Raw genomic sequence first — 20200 nt, forward strand, 5'->3', positions numbered from 1 at the left:
CATAATGAAGCATTTTCTTGGATTCAAATAAATATGAAAAAGGAGCAGAAACAGAAGACTCCCCCCCCCAACCCATTCGTTTCCTGACTGCATCAAAGCAGTTTTTAATCTCGTTATCCCCAGCCATTGCAATTACTCAATATGCACCGGACTGACGCAGGCAGATATTTTTGACGGGCGTGACTGCGGAGTCCCATTTGAGCAAGAGAGACGCTCTCCATCACCCAGGTGGCTGTCATTTCCGCAGTTCCAGCGATCGCTATCTCTTTAATTCTTCCACAATGGCAGTGATTTGTGCAGTACAAACTTCTTGATCTAAGGAGGCGATTGGGAAGCCCTCTTGGACATTCATGTGACTGGCTTGCTGGCTTTTAATTTCCCTTGCAAATGCCTGCATCTCTAGCGCATAAGGAAGGGACCCAGAGCTTCCAAAGTAGTGAAATATACCCCATTCCTCTCATTTTCGAAGTTGCACTTCAAGTCTCCATGCTTTGAATGGAAAGGCAATTCCTTTAATGAGCTTGAGGTTTCCTTTCCAAATGTGTGTTTGGAGGCAAATTGCTTGATGAAACCAAAACTTGTTTTGCAGTTCTTTAAGAGCATGTCCAGAAAGGTATGACTGATGCTTTCTAGTGGAGGGAACCTAACTTACCTGGGATTGGTATCAGATATGCCCCAATTTAATATTTTTTTTAGAAAGCTAACGAGCACCAAAGGTGCAGGCATAGGGTTAAAAGAAGCTTGCAAACCTTGGTTTACAGGGCAGTCCTGGTTAGGGCCCACCCCAAGGTACACATGACCATAATACTAGGAGTGTGTAACTAGAAGCTCTCTAGTTGCTGCTGGACTACAGCTCCCATCATCTCTCAGCACTGGCTGCGCTGGGGGAAGTTGGATTCCAGGCACAGAGAAATTTATATGGAAGGGCAAATTGCATCTTTTCTGCCTCTTTCTCTGGTGTGCCATATCAAGAGGCGAGGTGGGAGGATTAAGCGATCTTCAACTTGTTATCTTGTCCCATTTTATTCCATTGAATTCAACTGTTACTAAGTTGGTGCGTTTTCTTTCTTTCTTTTATTTCCTGGCCTCCTAGAGAAGTGGGATCAGCCTGTGATCTCTGCGTGGAAGGCAGGACCCTTGTGCAGTATGCATTCAGAGCCTCATCACCGATGCCATGTGACCCATCCGGACACTGGAGTCCCCGTGAAGCAGAAGGTGACCTCACTCTGGGGGAAGGGAAATGGACAAGAAGCAAAGTGGAGGGTGGTTGTGACAACAGTGGAGGAGGAAGGAAGAGAAGACCAAGCAAGAGAACAAGAAAAATGAAAAAATAATATAGTTCGAATGATAGCAGAGAAATTCATAATTAGAAGGTTTGGGGCACAAATTTGCCTTGCTTATACGGTAGTTCTTGACTGTCTCATGAGACAAGGACCATTGCTGCCCAGACACGAAGCAGTGGTGATGTTTACTTTGTTTTGTTTGAGCCAAGATTAGTGTCCAGGACTCTCAGCGAGATTCTTAAATCAGTTTAATATAGTGCAACCTACATTATGAATGTAAAGTTGTCAGGGAAGGAAGGTTACCCCCCCCACACACACACACATGCACAGATGTAAATAAGCATAACTGACAAGTCATTTCTATGTCCAAACTGAAATACAGGGTTGTGTGTGTACTGCCCATTGCTAAATAATATTCAAGGTATGTCAAAATTTCATCTCACACTTTTACCGGTCAGCGGTTCGAATCCCTGCGAAGGGGTGAGCTCCTGTTGCTCGGTCCCAGCTCCTGCCAACCTAGCAGTTCAAAAGCAGGTCAAAGTGCAAGTAGATAAATAGGTACCACTCCAGTGGGAAGGTAAACGGCGTTTCCGTGTGCTGGTCTGGTTTCGCCAGAAGCGGCTTTGTCATGTTGGCCACATGACCTGGAAGAACTGTCTGCGGACAAACGCCAGCCCCCTCGACCTGTAAAGCGAGATGAGCGCCGCAACCCCAGAGTCGTTCGCAACTGCACTTAATTGTCAGGGGTCCCTTTACCTTTACCTTTATGTCTCCTATTAAAGTGTATGGGGAGAGGATTTTGGCCCATATGTAATATAATTAGCACCCCCACCATTGTTTGATTTGAACAGCTGCTGCTTTCAGAAAGTCAGGAAAGTTTTGTGACTGCCGTATTTTAGAGGTTTTCCACTTGTTGCTTACTTTACTAAACTGTTGAAGGTTCCCCTGCTTTTAACTGGGGGTTTTTAAGCTTCACGCACATATTTAGCAAGTTTCTCCAAAACCTCCCAGCCTAGTAGGACTCTCTATTGTAGAGTTGGAAGGGACATCAAAGGTAATTTAGTCCAAACCCCTGCAGTGCAGGAATTATTGGTTAGATTTGGTTTAGAAGGGGGGGGGATACTAGATATGGTAAAATAAAACAATTCTCTGTATGTCTAGATACAGGTTTGGAGCAAGTATTCTTTGGTGAGAGAGCCCCGGTAGAGATTTTAAAAAAACAAAATATGCAGCAAAGTAAAACATGGGATTCTAGGCTATTAGACCTTTAAAATATCCCCTTCCAAGTCGTTTCCAAAGCTCCCCACTTCCCTTAGCATAGAAAGAAACCACATGTTTGGTAAGTTAAAAAAGGTTTACAAACTCTTCAAAGGTCAGATTCATGTACTTTTCCATATGGCAGCAAGAAAAGACAGGTAATATACCTTAAGTATAAGGATAGGAGTCTATAAATTATTTGTATAGAAACACAAAGATGGCTTGCTTACGCCACATGGTCTAAGCTTGGAGCATCCAGTGAACCAAATGAAGCTTTCACTTCTTGGAAGAAGATCAGCGGCCAAAATTAATATCTTACCGAAAATGATCTTTTCGTTCCAAGCTCTACCAGTGATTAAAGGCACCAGCTATTTTAAACAATGGGAAAATTATATTACTAATTTCATATGGTGGGGGGATGAGAGAGAGAGAACGGGATGACAGGATTAAATATAAAATATTAATTGATGCAAAGAACAGGGGGATTTGGGCTCCTAGACCTGAAAATGTACCATGTCTTTGTTGGATGAAAGATTGGGTGGAGCTGAAAAACATAAGCATCCTGGATCTAGAAGGATTTGATCTGAACTACGGATGGCAAGCCTACCTATAGTACGACAAAGTCAAGGCCCACAAGGGATTTCACAATCATGTGATCAGAAAAAGCTTCTACAGTGTCTGGGGGGAAACAAAGAGCACATTGGTGGATATCTCCCATTGAGCAGTGGCAATAAAAAACCAAACATGAACAAGATCTGGGGCACATATAAGGACCTCCTTGAGCAGAGGGAGGGCAGTTTAGGATTAAAGAGAAGAGAAGAAGTACAAAATTGGGTCTCAGACTGGTTCCAATACTTTCAACTAAATAAGGTCTTTAGGAAGGGCAAAGAAAATGGCGTTCTGGAAGGGAGTTCAGAATTTAATCCAAAATTAATATCTAAACTATAAAATCTTTCTGGAATAGGAAACAAAAGACAAAATGGTTAAGGCTGCAATGATGCATTGGGCCATAGATGCTGTCAAGGGAATTGGGGTTGCTTGTGTGTAAACCTCCAGCTGTTCCAAACTGCTTAAGGGGTGGTTGTGTCTTTCCCTGACTGAGCAGCCTTTGACGCTGCTGCTCAGTCGCTAGCAGAATCCATGAGTGGGCATCTTCTAAATTTCCTCCAGCATAAGAATTCCTTAACGGACAACCTTCTCCTCGCCTCTCTGCGTGGAAGCCTTCTGCGCAGAGTGGGCGTGCTGAGTGGTGGTCCTCCACCCTCCTCACTGACTTCACTGGAAGAGTCTCGGAGCCTCACCTCCAATATGCTCTCTGCCTCTCCCTTCTTCTTGGTGTCACCTGGACTTCCTTCCCCAGATGACGTTCTCTCTCTTCCCTTACTCGTTCCCTCTCCTGCAGAATCCGGGAGCCTCACCTCTCCCCTCTGCTCCGATGTCAGTTCCCTGACAGATATGGACCACAATATCAAGATCTCAGCCTGGGAAAAATTCTGGGATAAAACAATGAACTTTTCAGCTTGCAACTTGATAAAAGAAAATATAGTAAAAAATGCCCTAAAGGTGGTACATGAAACCCTCCAAATTGGTTTAAATGTATGAAAGAAGCTCTAAACTCTGTCCGAAATGTGTAGAGGCTGAGGAATCCTTCATTCATATGTGGTGGCACTGTAAGTACACCCAAGAGTACTGGGAGATGGTCTACAATTAACTCAAAAAAATCCTTAAAATTACATTTCCAAAACCCCCCGAAGCCCTCTTACTAGCAACCATTAGCAATGAGATCTCCACAAAGGCACACATCATCTTTCTCTATGCAACAGTGGTGGCCAGAGTAGTTTATGCTAGAAGTTGGATGGAAAAAACCCAATTCCATTGAAAGACTAATGGCTGTATAAATTGTTAGAATTTGCTGAACTTTCCAACTTAACAGCCAAAATAAAAGATGAAAAAAAGATGAAGGGTGAATAGGACCCTTTTGGGGAATACTGAAATCAATCTAAAAGTAGGGGTGATCTTATGACAAATTGCTAAAAACAAGGAGGGGCAACAAGGGAAACAGTAGGGTGGAATAAAAAACTGATATGCAGCTTAGCTAGGAATACCAAGAACGCCACGGAAGGTTAGGTTGGGAAGTCAGTATAGAAATTATGTTGGATGGTGAAATATGATGTGTAAACATGACAACTGGAAAATGCATAGATAATAAATAAATTTAAAAAGAAAATAACATAAAACCAACCATATTATTTTATGTTATTTTCACAAATATGTGCAGTTTTAGGTAAACTTTCCCCTTATGCACTCATTTTTATTCCTATTACTTTGTATGGGAACCACATCACATAATTCAGGGAGCTATGAAGACTGCCTGCTTTTCAGTTCATGTAAGATTTTGGAAAGGGTGAATTAGTAGGTTTTTTAAAAGTAAAATGCAAACAGAATCAAAATTGCCCCCCTCCCTACATTGTTGCAATGGATTTCTTTTTTTGGAAAAAATTATTGATCGTTCCAATAACAGCCTCATTATAATAATATCAATTTTATCCAATTAATACAATTATTAATGTCAAATTATACAATTTAATTAAACTGCCCCCCTCGCATGCTAGAGTTGATGAGTTCATTCTTCTATATTTTTTCTGCGTTCCAAAATTTTAATAATTTTCATTCCATTCCAGATTTTTGTGATTTCAATTTGTGTTGTTATAATAGGTAATATATAAAGTTTCAAGTGAGGAACTTTAGCTGTAATCCTTATTCTTTCCTGCGTGTGACAATTTTTTCCATGATGTTTTCCCATCCATATATGGTGTTATATCCTTTATTCCTGCAACTGTTGGAATCATAGAATCATAGAGTTGGAATAGACCACAAGGGCCATCGAGTCCAACCCCCTGCCAAGCAGGAAACACCATCAGAGCACTCCTGACATATGGTTGTCAAGCCTCTGCTTAAAGACCTGCAAAGAAGGAGACTCCACCACACTCTTTGGCAGCAAATTCCACTGTCGAACAGCTCTTACTGTCAGGAAGTTCTTCCTAATGTTTAGGTGGAATCTTCTTTCTTGTAGTTTGGATCCATTGCTCTGTGTCCGCTTCTCTGGAGCAGCAGAAAACAACCTTTCTCCCTCCTCTATATGGCATCCTTTTATATATTTGAACATGGCTATCATATCACCCCTTAACCTCCTCTTCTCCAGGCTAAACATGCCCAGCTCCCTTAGCCGTTCCTCATAAGGCATCGTTTCCAGGCCTTTGACCATTTTGGTTGCCCTCCTCTGGACACGTTCCAGTTTGTCAGTGTCCTTCTTGAATTGTGGTGCCCAGAACTGGACACAGTACTCCAGGTGAAGTCTGACCAGAGCAGAATACAGTGGCACTATTACTTCCCTTGATCTAGATGCTATACTCCTATTAATGCAGCCCAGAATTGCATTGGCTTTTTTAGCTGCCGCGTCACACTGTTGGCTCATGTCAAGTTTGTGGTCAACCAAGACTCCTAGATCCTTTTCACATGTACTGCTCTCAAGCCAGGTGTTACCCATCTTGCATTTGTGCCTCTCATTTTTTTTGCCCAAGTGCAATACTTTACACTTCTCCCTGTTAAAGTTCATCTTGTTTGTTTTGGCCCAGTTCTCTAATCTGTCAAGGTCGTTTTGAAGTGTGATCCTGTCCTATTGGGTGTTATCTACCCCTCCCAGTTTGGTGTCATCTGCAAATTTGATCAGGATGCCCTTGAGTCCATCATCCAAGTCGTTGATAAAGATGTTGAATAAGACCGGGCCCAAGACAGAACCCTGTGGCACCCCACTAGTCACTCTTCTCCAGGATGAAGAGGAACCATTGATGAGCACCCTTTGGGTTCGGTCAGTCAGCCAGTTACAAATCCACTGAGTGGTAGCATAGTCAAGACCGCATTTTACCAGCTTCTTTACAAGAAGATCATGGGGCCCCTTGTCGAATGCCTTGCTGAAATCAAGGTAGGCTACATCCACTGCGTTCCCTTCATCTACCAGGCTTGATGATTCCCATCATCTCTCAGGAGAAGTTGTTATCTCACAGTTTCCAAAAGTCATTGCATCGCTTCATCCATTGATTCGGCTTCCAGTAAGGAAGCTGTCTTTGCCATTTTTCCAGCCGAGGAAGAAAGGTCTGAATCCGGACTGCAGATAGTTAATCCAAGAACTTCTATTCTCGCAGCTGGTAGACTTCTTTCCTCTCTGCTGCTGATTTATGGCCATTTACCCTTATCTCAAACATATTCCTTTGTGGATAATGAAGGTTAGGGAAGATTTTACTCTATATTTTCAAAGCATAGCATTTCTTTCCTCCTTCCCTCTCAGTTCCTTTCTGTCACACGTGCAGTTCCAATTTTGTTAAATTCCATATTATTTTCCAATTTCTTCACTTGTGCAGATATTTGTTAATAAAACTTGCATTCAGAGGGCGGGGGCGGGGGTGTTGTTGTTGCCTTATCATAAATATAGAGAAAAACCTTAAGTAAGCAAACCGTGGGCTCCCCCCCCCCCCATTGTCTCTTTCACAGCCAATGGGCTGTCTGATAGGAAGATTCAGAGAGCCAGTGTGGTGTAGTGGTTAAGAGCGGTAGTCTCATAATCTGGGGAACCGGGTTCGCGCCTCCGCTCCTCCACTTGCAGCTGCTGGGTGACCTTGGGCCAGTCACACTTCTCTGAAATCTCTCAGCCCCACTCACCTCACAGAGTATTTGTTGTGGGGGAGGAAGGGAAAGGAGAATGTTAGCCGCTTTGAGACTCCTTAAAGGGAGTGAAAGGCGGGATATCAAATCCAAACTCTTCTTTCACTGAATGAAATCTGCTCTCAATCCAAAACGTTTACATCTTTGTAGCTGGGTTGTTTTTGCAGTTTCTTATCTCAACGTCTCTGGCACGTGCCTCTAGTTTACTCCAGTTAAGTCCAATTCACAAGATAACCTGTGCTTCCAGGAACGGGATCGGGAGGGGGTCACGGCACCTGGAGTGCTCCGTGGTCTCAATGCCTTTGCCTGCCCTCGCGTTCCATGGGGAAGCGAGTGCCAGACCACCAGGCAAACTGAGGATGAGAGCCTGGTTCCTCTTCCAACCAAAGAGGAATGCAGATAGTGAAATTCCCCCATCATTATCTGATTATCTCCATCTGTCTCTCTCCCATTCCTGGAGAGAGAGACTCCATTCCTGGCACACTGGAAACAGGAAGCCCTGTAATGGTTTTCTTTTCGTTGGCGTTGGCTGGGAATATGGTCAGTCCACTGGGAGCCATGTGTCCTTCCATTTGTACATTAGATCCTTGTGCATCTTGGATAGTGAAATCAGCAAAAGCTGAGCTGGGTATCAGGACCTCAGAGGTTGTTGATGCCTCCTTGAGGGAAGATGTGGTCTTCACTTGTCAGAAAGATGTGCTGGTGAAACCACTTTTGAATAATCCAAATTAGAATCCCAGAGTAATGAGCAACTACCACATGGTTTCAAATATATCTTTTGGGAGGTGCTAGAGTGGGTGTAGGCTTTTTAGCTTCAGGTGGTCCTGGACTGGATCCATTCCAGATTAGTTTCAGGATGTATTCTTGGGACAGAAACAGACTTGGTAGCCCTGAAAGATGACTTGCGTGACAGCTTAGGCTAGGGGAGTGCCCGGACTTCTCAGCAGTTTTTCATACAGTGGACCATTATATCCTTCTGGACTGCTGCTCTTGATTTGGCTTCAGAAGCCCAGTCTCCCCTGTTCTGAGCTACAAATGATTTTGCAGGTGCCTTCTTCCCTCATCAACTCTCTTCTGATTCACAAAGCAAACCTTATTGATTTCCCTTACATATCAACACAGGCAGCTTTCTTCCGCCTGCTCTGCCCAAACCCACTTTTGCTTTTGCAATGCAAATTTTATCGATTTAGTAGATCTAAGCATAGCTTTCTTCCCAACAATGCTTGCTCAGTTATGAGGGTTTTTTAAAATGGAGTGGGCAACCCTGACCCACACAGCAGAGGACACACATGCAGTGATGTTTTCTGTGTGGGGAAAGGGGCACATCTCCCCCCAATTTCCTGCTGTAGGGTTCAATCCCTGGCATCTCCAGGTAGAGCTGGGGAAAACTCTTGGTCTGAAATCCTGTAGAGCTGCTGCCAGTCAGTGTAGACTGTACTGAGCTAGATAGACCAATGGGCTGTCTGATAGGAAGATTCTTACATTTCAAAGGGCCTTGCTGCTGCTGTTAGTAGTATTAATAACAGTAATAGTATTTTAAGAGAGATTTTGAACTGCTTTCTTGTAGGGTATGCAATGTTACCTTAATTTGGCCAAGAATATCCTTTGCATCTCAATAGTCCATGTTTTGTTCCTCCCACTTCTTGGCTGTGAATAAAGGTTTCACACAGATATTGTATGCTGTTGATTTCAAAAAACAACTAACTCTGGACAACATTTCTAGCAAACTAGTTTTTGGAAGAAACTGATTTTCTGGATCCATTTCAATCAGGGTTTAGGTCCGGTTTTAGCACAGAAACTGCTTTGGTCACCCTGTATGATGACCTCTTATTGAGAGAGAGAGAGACAAGGGAAACATGTCCCTGTTATTTCTTCTCGACCTCTCAACAGCTTTCAATACCATTGACCATGGTATCCTTCTGGAGTGACTGTCTGGACTAGGGGTGGGTGGCACCGCTTTGTGGTGATTACAGTCCTACTTGGATGGTTGTTTCCAGAAGGTGTGGCTTGGGGAATGCTTTTCAGTCCCATGGAACCTTCAATGTGGGGTTCTGCAGGGCTCAATCCTATCCCCCATGTTGTTTAACATCTACATGAAACCTTTTTAAAAGCAGGAGTGATGAAGTCACCTGCTGGAGCACAAGGGCAATTGATAGACACCTCTTTTTTCTGGCAAAGTAAATGAAGTGATAGAGAGGAAGTACAGCATGGTCCTTTCCTTTCATGGATGGTTTGCCTTTCTAATAAAAAGTTTAAGGTTTCATTTCACCTGCTGAATGATCTTTTCTTGAGGTTCAGTGGGTGGTATTCAGCTAAGCTTTATTCCCATTGAAATTAATTAATGTGATTAAGTTAGCATCATCCATTTTAGTGGGTCTATTCTGAATAAAACTGAGTTGAATACCACCCAATATGTTTTGCAAGTTTAATATACACTGTGACTCCAGTTATGTGCCAGCATGACTAAGCCACTTCTGGCGAACCAGAGCAGCTCATGGAAATGCCGTTTACCTTCCTGCCAGAACGGTACCTATTTATCTACTTGCACTTTGACATGCTTTTGAACTGCTAGGTTGGCAGGAGCAGGGACCAAGCAACAGGAGCTCACCCTGTCACGGGGATTCGAACCGCCGACCTTCTGATCAGCAAGTCCTAGGCTCTGTGGTTTAACCCACAGCACCACCCGCGTCCCTTTGCTGTGCAAATTTACTTGGGATTAAGTCCATTGAGCTCAAAGGAGCCTGCTCCCAGTGGACCCGCATAGTATATTGCACTGTAAGACTGTTGAAGCTCAGAGCTCCCACAGTGGGAGGCAGAACACTTGACAGATCTGTGGCCCTCTGGATGTTGTTGGGATGCAACTCCCATCATCCCTACTATTGGCCATACAGTCTAGAGCTGATGGGAGCTGGAGTCTAACAACATCCACAGGACCACACATTCCCCATCTGTGGAACTGGAGATGTGGTACAGCGCCAAACACAGACAGACCTTTTCAGTGAGGAATAGGTCTAACTAGTTTATCATGGCATGAGCTTTCATAAGGAAGAGTGATCCTGCTCCAAATAAATCGAGTCACTGTTGCATGCTATCTCTTTGTGACCAAACCTTCACTGCCTCACCTCATTCATATTTTGCAAAAAAAAGAAAGAAAAGCAAATGCGAGAAGATAACATTTCATTTCCACTGTTGTATTTGGCTGCATTGTCCTTTTTCCACTTGTTTCAGTTTAATGTTGTTTTTATCTGCTTGTTACCAATCCTTTGCTACCTTCTGTTGCATTTTCTTATTGCACTCCAGTCTTTTTAGTTTGGAAGGGCAGGGGAGACAAATGATGGAAGGGTGAGGGACGCATCAGGGTAATCTATGAAAAATCATGCACGGTCGTGGAAAAAGTGAACAGGAGGGATGGGGGAGAAATTTTGTTTTGTTACTCCCTAATTTTCTCTTCCCATAACAGCATGTGAACTGAAACACCACAAAATAAAAAAATTCCTTCCAGTAGCACCTTAAAGACCAACTAAGTTAGTTCTTGGTATGAGCTTTCGTGTGCATGCACACTTCTTCAGATAACATGTGTGCATGCACACGAAAGCTCATACCAAGAACTAACTTAGTTGGTCTTTAAGGTGCTACTGGAAGGATTTTTTTTATTTTGACTATGGCAGACCAACACGGCTACCTATCTACTACTGAAACACCACAGTCACGCTTTGAAACTCACACTTCTCCAAATTTTGCAAAGCAATTCTACAGTCAAACAGTGTTTACAATTAACTCCCCGCCATTTCTGAAGACCAGTGATTGTTTCATCAGACAAAGGCCTGGATATAGAGGAACATTTCTTCCATGTGCCTAAAGATATGTAACAAAGGCACCTGGGGAGCTGCCCTGGGGAGAGCATTCCACCTACAGGGAGCTACCACAGAAAAGTCTTGTTCTTGTGTTACCACCCTCCAGACCCCTCATGGAGGGGGCACATGAAGAAGGGTCTCAAGCGGTGTTACTGAAAACCGGATATGAAAGTGAATTGGGTTAGAGGAGGAATTCAGTTCAGTTCGCGTTTCTGTACAAAACCTCCTAAAAGAAATGCAACTAGCCTTTGACACTGGATGTGCATATTTTTATGGCCCACTTTATTTCTGTAATTATAAATTGTTTTAAACTGTTTCTGTTATTCTGTTCTAACGTTGTGTTTTAATTTGTAACCTGCCCTGGGATCTTAGGATGAAGGGCAGATAATAAATTTAATAATAATAATAAATAATATGTACAGATTAACAAAAATAGCATACATAATAAATTATATTCTGCATGCAGAAAAGTATATATTAAGAGAAATTCACACTAAACTGCTGATGAATTTTCACAATGACTTTTTATTGCAAACTGATCCAGAAATGAGAAGAACTGAACTGAGGTTTGGAAATATGAGAATTTGAGAAAAACTGAAATTGACTGGCTTCTCCTTCCCTAGTGGATAGAGAGGTTTTTCTTCCAATGCAATAACACAATAATCGAGGTTGTCCAAGGAAATTGATGGGCAAAGGAAAGAAGCTTGTGGCCCATCAGTGTCCCATGTAAATTCTTCTTTATACAACATATAAATTACATTGTGGAAACTGAAATTTCAGGTTTCCAGTTTTATAAGACCTGTGCAGTGTTGAGGTGTTGCCTTCAACTTTACATTTTCTTTATGCTTTCAAGGTCCCCCTGATGTGGAACAGCCGTGCAAGGCCAGTGTTAGAACTTGGAGCCCCAATTCAGCAGTCATCAAGCAAACCATCCCTCCTGCCTGTCCTGAACCCCAGGGCTGCTACTTGGAGCTAGAGTTTCAGTACCCGGTAATCCCAGAGTCTCTGACCATATGGGTGACCTATGTCTCTGATGACTGGCATTTTAGCGAAGCGGTGAATGACATCAAACTCTTAATGGTCAGTGGGCGGAACATATCCCTTGGCCCTCAGAACTTCTTCTGTGATGTCCCCATGACCATCAGGCTGGACTCCAAGAAGGTGAATGAAGAAGTTTGTGGCATCCAAATCTACACTTTGGATGAACAGCTGGAGATTGATGCCGCCATGATAAGCTCGGTCCCACAGAGCAAGCAGTGTGCCAACTGCCGACCTATCTGGTACAAAGTAGCCCGGGACCCTCCCTTTCAGAAGGGCTCTCCATTCATCATCTCAGACCTCAGCCGGAAATTCATGGACACGTAAGTACTGATAGCACAAAGGCAAACAGCTCTTGATTTTATCTGTTGGCGCAAAGCTTGCAACAAAATGTTATAGCACTCCTGTTCAGTGTTCCACCCATGGAGACATGCCCTGTTCTAGGATACTCCATGAATTCCTCCTCCCACCTTTTTGTGCTCACCCAGTCCGCATTGTGCTGTTTGGATTCCACCCCCTTCATTTACAATGTTATTTTTTCATACTTCAGCAAACCTTCTGTTCCCCCCAAACCTGCTGACACTTCCCTCCTCTGCACAAATGATGTTGGTTTATCTATGTAAGGAGCCACACTTCAAGATATGAGTTATATTATTATAAGCAGTGAAATGTACTCCACCAGGCATCCCTATGTGGCCCTCAGAATTCCCCCCATTTGAATGGAATGAGTGTGTGTAAGAACTAGCCTTCTGTGCAAAGGTAGAATTTACATTCTTTGTTCCATCCACTTTTGCCTTTGTCCCCCGTCTGCCACTGGCCAAAAGGGAATTTGGCTCTCAGGCTAAAAAAAAGTGGCTTTCCCACCGCTGGAATATATCATGGTAATAATTGCAAGCCAGTTTTCTGCTTGAAGAATGCCATGTGACTTGCATCAAGAGAGGCAATGAAGAATGGCATTCTGAGGACCTGTTTGAAGGACAGGGTAGGCATATCTTCGATAAACAAGTATGGTTTGATCTAAGCTGGGAAGTAGGACTGATTCAGTGAGGATATTGGACGTTAATGATGCCATAGGGTTAGAGACCCAAATTTGATTGGTGCAGAAGCACCAGAACAGTTAAAATCTCTCCTTGTCCTATCTACAATTTCCCTGATAGTACATACCAACATCTAAACATTTCCTACAATGTCAACAGGGAGAAGGGTTAAACCTCCCTCTCCAAATGCTATTCCTCCAATCAAATTCACAGCCCCTCCTCCTGCCCCAGTAGTTTCCTTTAGGGGAGGAAATGAGTATGCTTGTACGGTGTCAGATTCTGTGCTTTGGGATAAATTCTTCTGAGGCAGGAGAGCATGTCCATCAGGCCACTCTCCAGATGGCCTGTTTGGTGAGCATTTGTCCTGATTTGTTTGTGCAAATTTTGAAGGGACATTAGAAAACTGTTTACTGAGCATTCATTCTGATTTTTTGTGGGGAGATTATATGTCTTTTTTTTAAAAAAAAAAACTTTTTTGTGTCTCAGTTTCTAAAAATACATATGGCAAGCAATCTCCATAGCCCCCCCCCCAAAAGAAACATTCCATGCATTTGCAGTCAAACAGTGAGTTTGTAAGCAGTTTTGAACTGGGTATCTTTTGCTCTCTGTCTTAACAGATTGTCTCAGAGTGAGCCATGGGTGAGAGGACAACATTGTCCTTTCCAGCGTACTGAATAAACACATGTAATACAGTTTCAAAATCATCTTTGGTCTTTGCATTCTGAGCATTGTAGGATGCTTCATTGGTTTCTGCATAAGGGCTAGATTCCATATTCTAATTCCACAGTGCCTCTAGAGTTAAGTTGGTAGCTATTTTCTAATACTATATTAATATATTATATGACTTTTTTCTAAGTAATCATCCCACCACCCCCTTTAAAGTACATTTTCCTGACACTTTCCTTATTGCCAAAAGTACACACACACACACACACACACACACACACAATTTGGGTGAGGGGAGTGGAGTTGTTGCGCAGGACTGCCAAATCAACTGAGCAACCTGCACTTGCTGGTATGTGATTGAATCCCACCCATAAATTGCAAAAGTCTGGAAGTACCCTATGCCTCAAAAAGCCCCTTTTATGTTAAATCCATCAGGGGTTACTGAACCAAGATCTGAAGTACACCAAATTTCAGCTGTGTGCCCTTCAGCCAGTGGCATGGCTCCTTGCTGTGTAGTTTGCAGCTGCAAGCCAGCGCTGAAAGGTTGGAGCAAAGCTCCCTTGGAGAGGCCACAGTCAAGTCTGCCTCTTGCTGACTTGCATTTGGCTCTGGGTCAAACCTCTGTGCACAGAGGCTTGAGATAACATGACCCCCTGCTTTGGGCAAAAGGAAGCATGATCTCCAATCTCCACTGAATGTGGTCAATTTGCTAGAGCTCATCCCCACAGCTGCCTCCTGCTATTGCATTCCTTCCCACTCATCCATCTCCAGACTCTGTCAGTCTGTCTTCTTGTCCTCCCCCCCCCCGCCCCCGAAGCCCTGCTAGCCAGAGGAACATTCTGACTCTCAAACATGCAGATGTGGCTGCCAGGTCCACCTGCTGGGGGCTGGGGATTAAAGTAAATTTAATGGCATGCAGCCCCACCCAAAATGAAACACAGAGCTTTGAGGAGAACTTAGCGCTGCTTCTTTTCCTAGGAACATAAGAAGATATCTTATACAAGGCTGGGCCACCAGAACCAGCGTATCTAGCACTGTCCGTTCTAGCTTGGGGAACCTTTTTTTCCTGTTGGGGGTCGTGTTCCCTTGGGGAAAATCTCTTGGGGGCCACTTATGGGTGGTGGGTGGGAACAGAGTCATAAGGGGGCAGGGCATCCCATTCTTCTCCCTCTGCCACCATTTTCTCTCTTTTCTGCCCCTCTATCTTGCCACCCCCACACTCTTTTTGCCATCCCTTCTCTCCCTTTGCCCTCTCCCTTGCCACCACCTGCCTCCCCATTCTTTCTTTCTTTTTTCTGCCACCCACTTTTCTCTCTTTCCCCCTCTTCATTTCTTTGGGAGAAGGGCTGGAGCTCACTGGCAGAACATATTTCTATGTGGAGAGTCCCTCAGTCCTCAGCATCTCTCATGTAGGACTGTGATTATTTTCTCCCATCTGAAACCCAGAAGAGCCACTGCTACTCAGTCAAAGCAATACTTTGTTAGATGGACCAGTGGGTCTGATTCAGTATAAGGCAGCTTCTTCTTAGAGAAAGGGCTGTAATTCATAGGTAGAGCATCTGCTTTGCATCCAGGTAGGGCCTGGAGTCTCCCTATTTGAAACCCTTTGGAGAGTTGCTGCCAGTCAACGTAGACCAGAGCTACATGGACCCAATGGTCTGACTCACTGTAAGACTGCTCCCTTTGTTCCTTCATCCCTTGCTTCATTCAGGCAATCCCATTCATGCCTTGACCTAGAACAAGTCCTGCAGATCCTGATTTGTGTCTGGAGCAATGTGTTGGTCCATTGGTTGCTGTGAGTTGTTGTTGTTGTTGTTGTTGTGGGGGGGTTGAGGCCAGTTGCAAATGTGATGGTAACAGTGGAGATTAAGTCAAGACACAAAGTCCCTCCCAAGGGAAATATTATGGAGCATCCTTTCAGAAGAGACACCTTATTTAACTTTCTACATGCAGCTCTGTCCCTCCCAAGGTAGAACAGATGTTCCTTCTTTTCTTATCTCTAACCCTGGTAAATCACCACCCGCAGGGCGGGCTCAAGATGTTTTGGCACTGTAAACAAAACACCCCAATGCCCCTCTCCAACACTGCCTACCTCCGCAGATCCGGGTCCCCAGTCCCTCCTTGCCCCTGCTGTCAGGCCTATGCTGCTTCCAGACCTGTCAAGGCAACTGTACTCTCACCTGCAGCTGCGTCTCTGCTACCACTGTGACAGTGGCAAGGGCAAGGGCAACAGGGCTGTGTTGGCAATGTGGGTGAAGTCCTGGGAGGGCCGGCAATAGTGCAGTGGTGGGGGAGAGGCACATGGATCTGCCTCCTGAAGCAAATGGCTTCACCTCACCTAATGGACAGGCCACCCCTGACCTTCCCTATTTCCCAGTCCTGCTAACTGGGGGGCAAGAACCTTCTTAAAATGTTGTTAGTGTTACTTTCTCCCTCTGTCACCTGTAGTTCAGTCTTCACACAGTGCATGGTTCTTGACACAGTGAATGGGCAAATGCTGCACTGCCTGGCAAACCTTGGTCTGCCCTCAGCTACGCTTCACCTGCCTGCCTTCTTTCTTTCCAGCCAGTCCAGAGGGTGGCACTGGCTGCCGGCTTCCTCTTCATTATTCCTCTTAAAGAGAATAGCAAAACTAAATTTAGTTGGCCCTTGCTTTCATTGGCTCTGGCTTAGCTGAAAGCCCTTTGCTCAGAAACGGAGCACTTGCTTTGCATGTGCAAAGTACCAGGCTCAATCCCTAGCTTCTCAAGGGAAGTCTGGGATAGACCCATGCATAAAACCCTGGAGAGCCCGTCCCAGCCAGGGTATACAAAACTGAGCCAGCTTTCTTTGTATTCCTAATGTTTGGTCTCCCTGCCTTCTGCCCCTACCAGTCCCAATAGGCACCACTACACAGCTCACAGCTAAATGCTGGGATTTGCTGCCACAAGATTTGCAAAGCACCACCAACTGGGACAGTGTCAAAAGGGAACTAGGAAAAATCATAGATGATAATGAGCGATCAATGGGCTTATGGGCTTCCCAGACTCATCTGGGACCGATTGACCTGTGGGATTGCCTTACCCCATATGTGCCCACTGCCCTTTTTGATGTGTACAACTGGCACTGTCGCAGGAAACTAGCATCATGGTCTCCTCATAGAAATGCACAGCTGGCCCTTGAGATCCCGGCCAACCCCACAGCCCTGTGGCTTTTCGCAGAGATCATGCCTGCACGTGGCCTGTTTTGCCCTCCTGTCCATCATTCACAGGAGACTGTAAAATCCAGGCATGGTGGTGTTAGTTTGCTGCCCCTCTTGTGGGATCCAAATGTTCTTTGGCACTCTTGCCTTTTAAATCAACTTAATAGTGAAAAGAGGGGTGGGATGTGCATTTGTCTGGGTTGAAGGGGCAGAGAGATTGTTGTGTGTCTTTTGCACCTGTTCCCTCTCTAGCCAAATAAGTGAAAATGCAGCTGAAATAACAGGAAAGCAGAATAGCCGTCTGAGTTTTGATGTCTTTCCTTTGTTTACTGCATACTGCACTACTACCCTGTACCTCCAACACACGCAGAGCTTAGACTTCTGATTCAGACAAGGATTCCCTACGTTATCCAAGTCAAGCTTCTCACAGCCTTTTGGCATTTTGTTTTAAACACACACACACCCAGAGAGAAAGAGAGAGAGAGAGGAGAAGACAAAAACAGAAAAATAGACCTATTTGTACAGTAAAGAGACGAGGGCGGTCACTAATTCATGTGTCCTAGAATCACCCTTCCCTCATTCAGGGATTGTCAGAAGTGTTTTGTTTTTGATACACTTCAAAGGACCAGTGGGAACACAGAAAATCCTCCCTGGAAATCCACAACTGCTACTGGCCTTACCCAACCAAGCTATTCTCAGAGTATTTATATATTTAAATGGTGGAGTTGTGTGGGGTTTTTTTTTTGGGGGGGGTGACCATATAACAAGGTTGTGTACAATATAATAACATCATAGAATCATAGAATTGTATAATTAGAAGGGACCGCAAGAGTCATCTGGTCTTTTAATGCAGGAATCACATCCTATACTACAGTAATACATTAGTACAACATCAATACTGTAACACATTAACATAAATAGAAACATCAATAAAGACTGGTTGATTGAATAAGAAAGAATCACATTGCAAAGGCATGTTGGAACAGAACAATTTTTAAAAGACATCTAAAATAAACGAGATGAGACTAATGCAGTAATTCTACTGGCAGGGAGTTCCACAGGGCAGGGCCTGCCACAATAAAGACTTGTCTCCTGGTAAAGGCTGACCAAGTCTTGGATGTGGGGAACCAACAGAAGTGCCCCATCAGAGGATTTCAGTTGCAGTGTCAGATAATGATCAGATAGTCCTTAAGGTACTTTGGACACCAGTTGCTTAGGGCTTTATGAATTAGCACAAGATTCTTGAGCCTGGCCTGTTAAAATAATTGAAGTTAATAAACCTAAGTTTCTCATGTACATTAATGCTAATGTGTCTAACTCTGAGTATGAGTAACATTTAAACCTACCTAATTAGAAATAATACCATCCTTTGAAATTTGCAGTTTTGCAATGCAGTTTTCCAACCATCTGGTGTGTACAGAAATGCATCTACTAGGATAATGTGGGCATAGAAATAGATAGCCACTTACAAAAATGCAACATAAGATCACTTTCAAAATTGTGTACATTGCATACAAAAATGTGTACATTAGGAGACATTCATGCTAAAATGCTGATGAGTTTTCTGGACTTAAGCAAAAAGCACGAACAGGCTTCTTTGGAAATGTAGAGAACTGAATTTAAGATTGAAAAGTGAGAAACCAAGATATTACAAAATTGGCAGATTATTCCATTCCCCCGCATATTGGCTATTCACCCATTGATGCCGAAACCCCCACCCCCAACAGCCACACACATATTGTTATTTTAAAGGAAAAAACCAGAGATGCTAAATCAAGGATGGAGGACCTGCTTCACCACCCAATATTTTTTGGACTTCAGCTCTCATCAGTTTAAGTCAGCATGGTCAGGAACTATGGGATTTGAAATTCACTAGCATCTGAAGCTTCACAGGGTCCAGATCCCTGTGACACAGAAACCTATCAATTTCAGTTTCTCTCTCATACTTTCCCCCCAATATTAAATTTAGTTCTTGAGGGAGCCAGCATGGCAGAGGCAAATAGCACATCCTCCTTGCTGGTAATATGTTACCCAGGCATTGTGCATTATGTGCCCACAAGTGACAAAGTTCTTCCCAAATTCTGAATCCCAGAATCCTTTACTTGTTGCCTGCCACACTGGTTGATTGGGAGGCACATTTTAATCTGCATTGAAGCTTTACTTGGTTCATCACCCTGGTTACCTGGTTAAAACTTAGTAGTACCAGTTTGTGTGTTTGAGGGAGGTGCTAGTAACCCAACGGAGCCTTGATTTAAGGAGCCATTGGAAAGATTTCAAAAAGAAGGAAGAGCTGTTGGCGTTTTGTTATTTGTGGATTGCTCTAATTCCCCATCAACAGATGTCCAGCAAAAAAGGAGACCTTTCCGGTAACCCATTTATATGGAAGTCAGAACAATCATTATCCCCTAAGTCAGTGTTCCAAAAGCCCATTAAAAGACAGGGGATATAGATCTTAAAACACCAACTTGCTTATGTCCTTAGCTTTGAAGCAGGCTCATACACTAAAGCAGGAACAGGAATGCATCAGGCTCGGTGGAGAGGGCATTTTGGCTATTGCAGTGCTCTCTGTCCCTTGTGGCTGGTGCCCATTGGGACTGGTAAGTCAGAAGGCAGAGAGGTCAATAATAGGTGGAGCCAGAGCCAATGGCAGGCGAAGCCAACTAGTTTATTTATTTATTAAATTTATATACTGCCTTTCATCATAAGATCTCGGGGCAGTTCACAGAATAAAATACAAGATAATAACACAAGTAAATAATTAAAACAGTTAAACAATAACCTCCGCTTCCCACAGGTACATATTAAAAAGCTGTAGAATATTAATCAGCCAAAGGCCTGGTTGAAGAGGAACATATTTGCCTAGCACCTAAAAATATATAATGAAGGTACCAGTCAAACGTCCCAGGAGAGAACAGGGAGAGCTAGTACAGAAGTCAGTACAAAAAATGCGCCTTCTTGTGTTATCACCCTCCAGATGTCTCATGGAGGAGGCACACAAAGAAGGGCCTCAGATGATGAACACAGAGTCCAGGTGAGAGGCGGTCCTTGAGGTATTGTGGTCCTGAGCCATTTAAGGCTTTATAGGTCAAAACCAGTACTTTGAATTGGGCCTACAAGCTAATTGGCAGCCAGTGCAGTCAGGCCAGGATCAGTGTAATAATATGC

General features: G+C 43.8%; 1 protein-coding gene across 1 annotated transcript in view; it reads left to right on the forward strand.

Moving 5' to 3' along the window:
• PAPPA (pappalysin 1) overlaps window positions 1–20200 on the forward strand; it is a 231910-nt gene that overhangs the window by 73147 nt on the left and 138563 nt on the right. The window contains exons 6-7 of the mRNA XM_083485697.1: window positions 1094–1215; window positions 11967–12474. Of these exons, the coding sequence (XP_083341823.1) occupies window positions 1094–1215; window positions 11967–12474 (630 nt within the window). The remainder of the gene's footprint in view (window positions 1–1093; window positions 1216–11966; window positions 12475–20200) is intronic.

The sequence above is a fragment of the Podarcis liolepis genome (assembly GCF_965112155.1).
Source record: "Podarcis liolepis genome assembly, chromosome: Z".
NCBI lineage: Eukaryota > Metazoa > Chordata > Lepidosauria > Squamata > Lacertidae > Podarcis > Podarcis liolepis.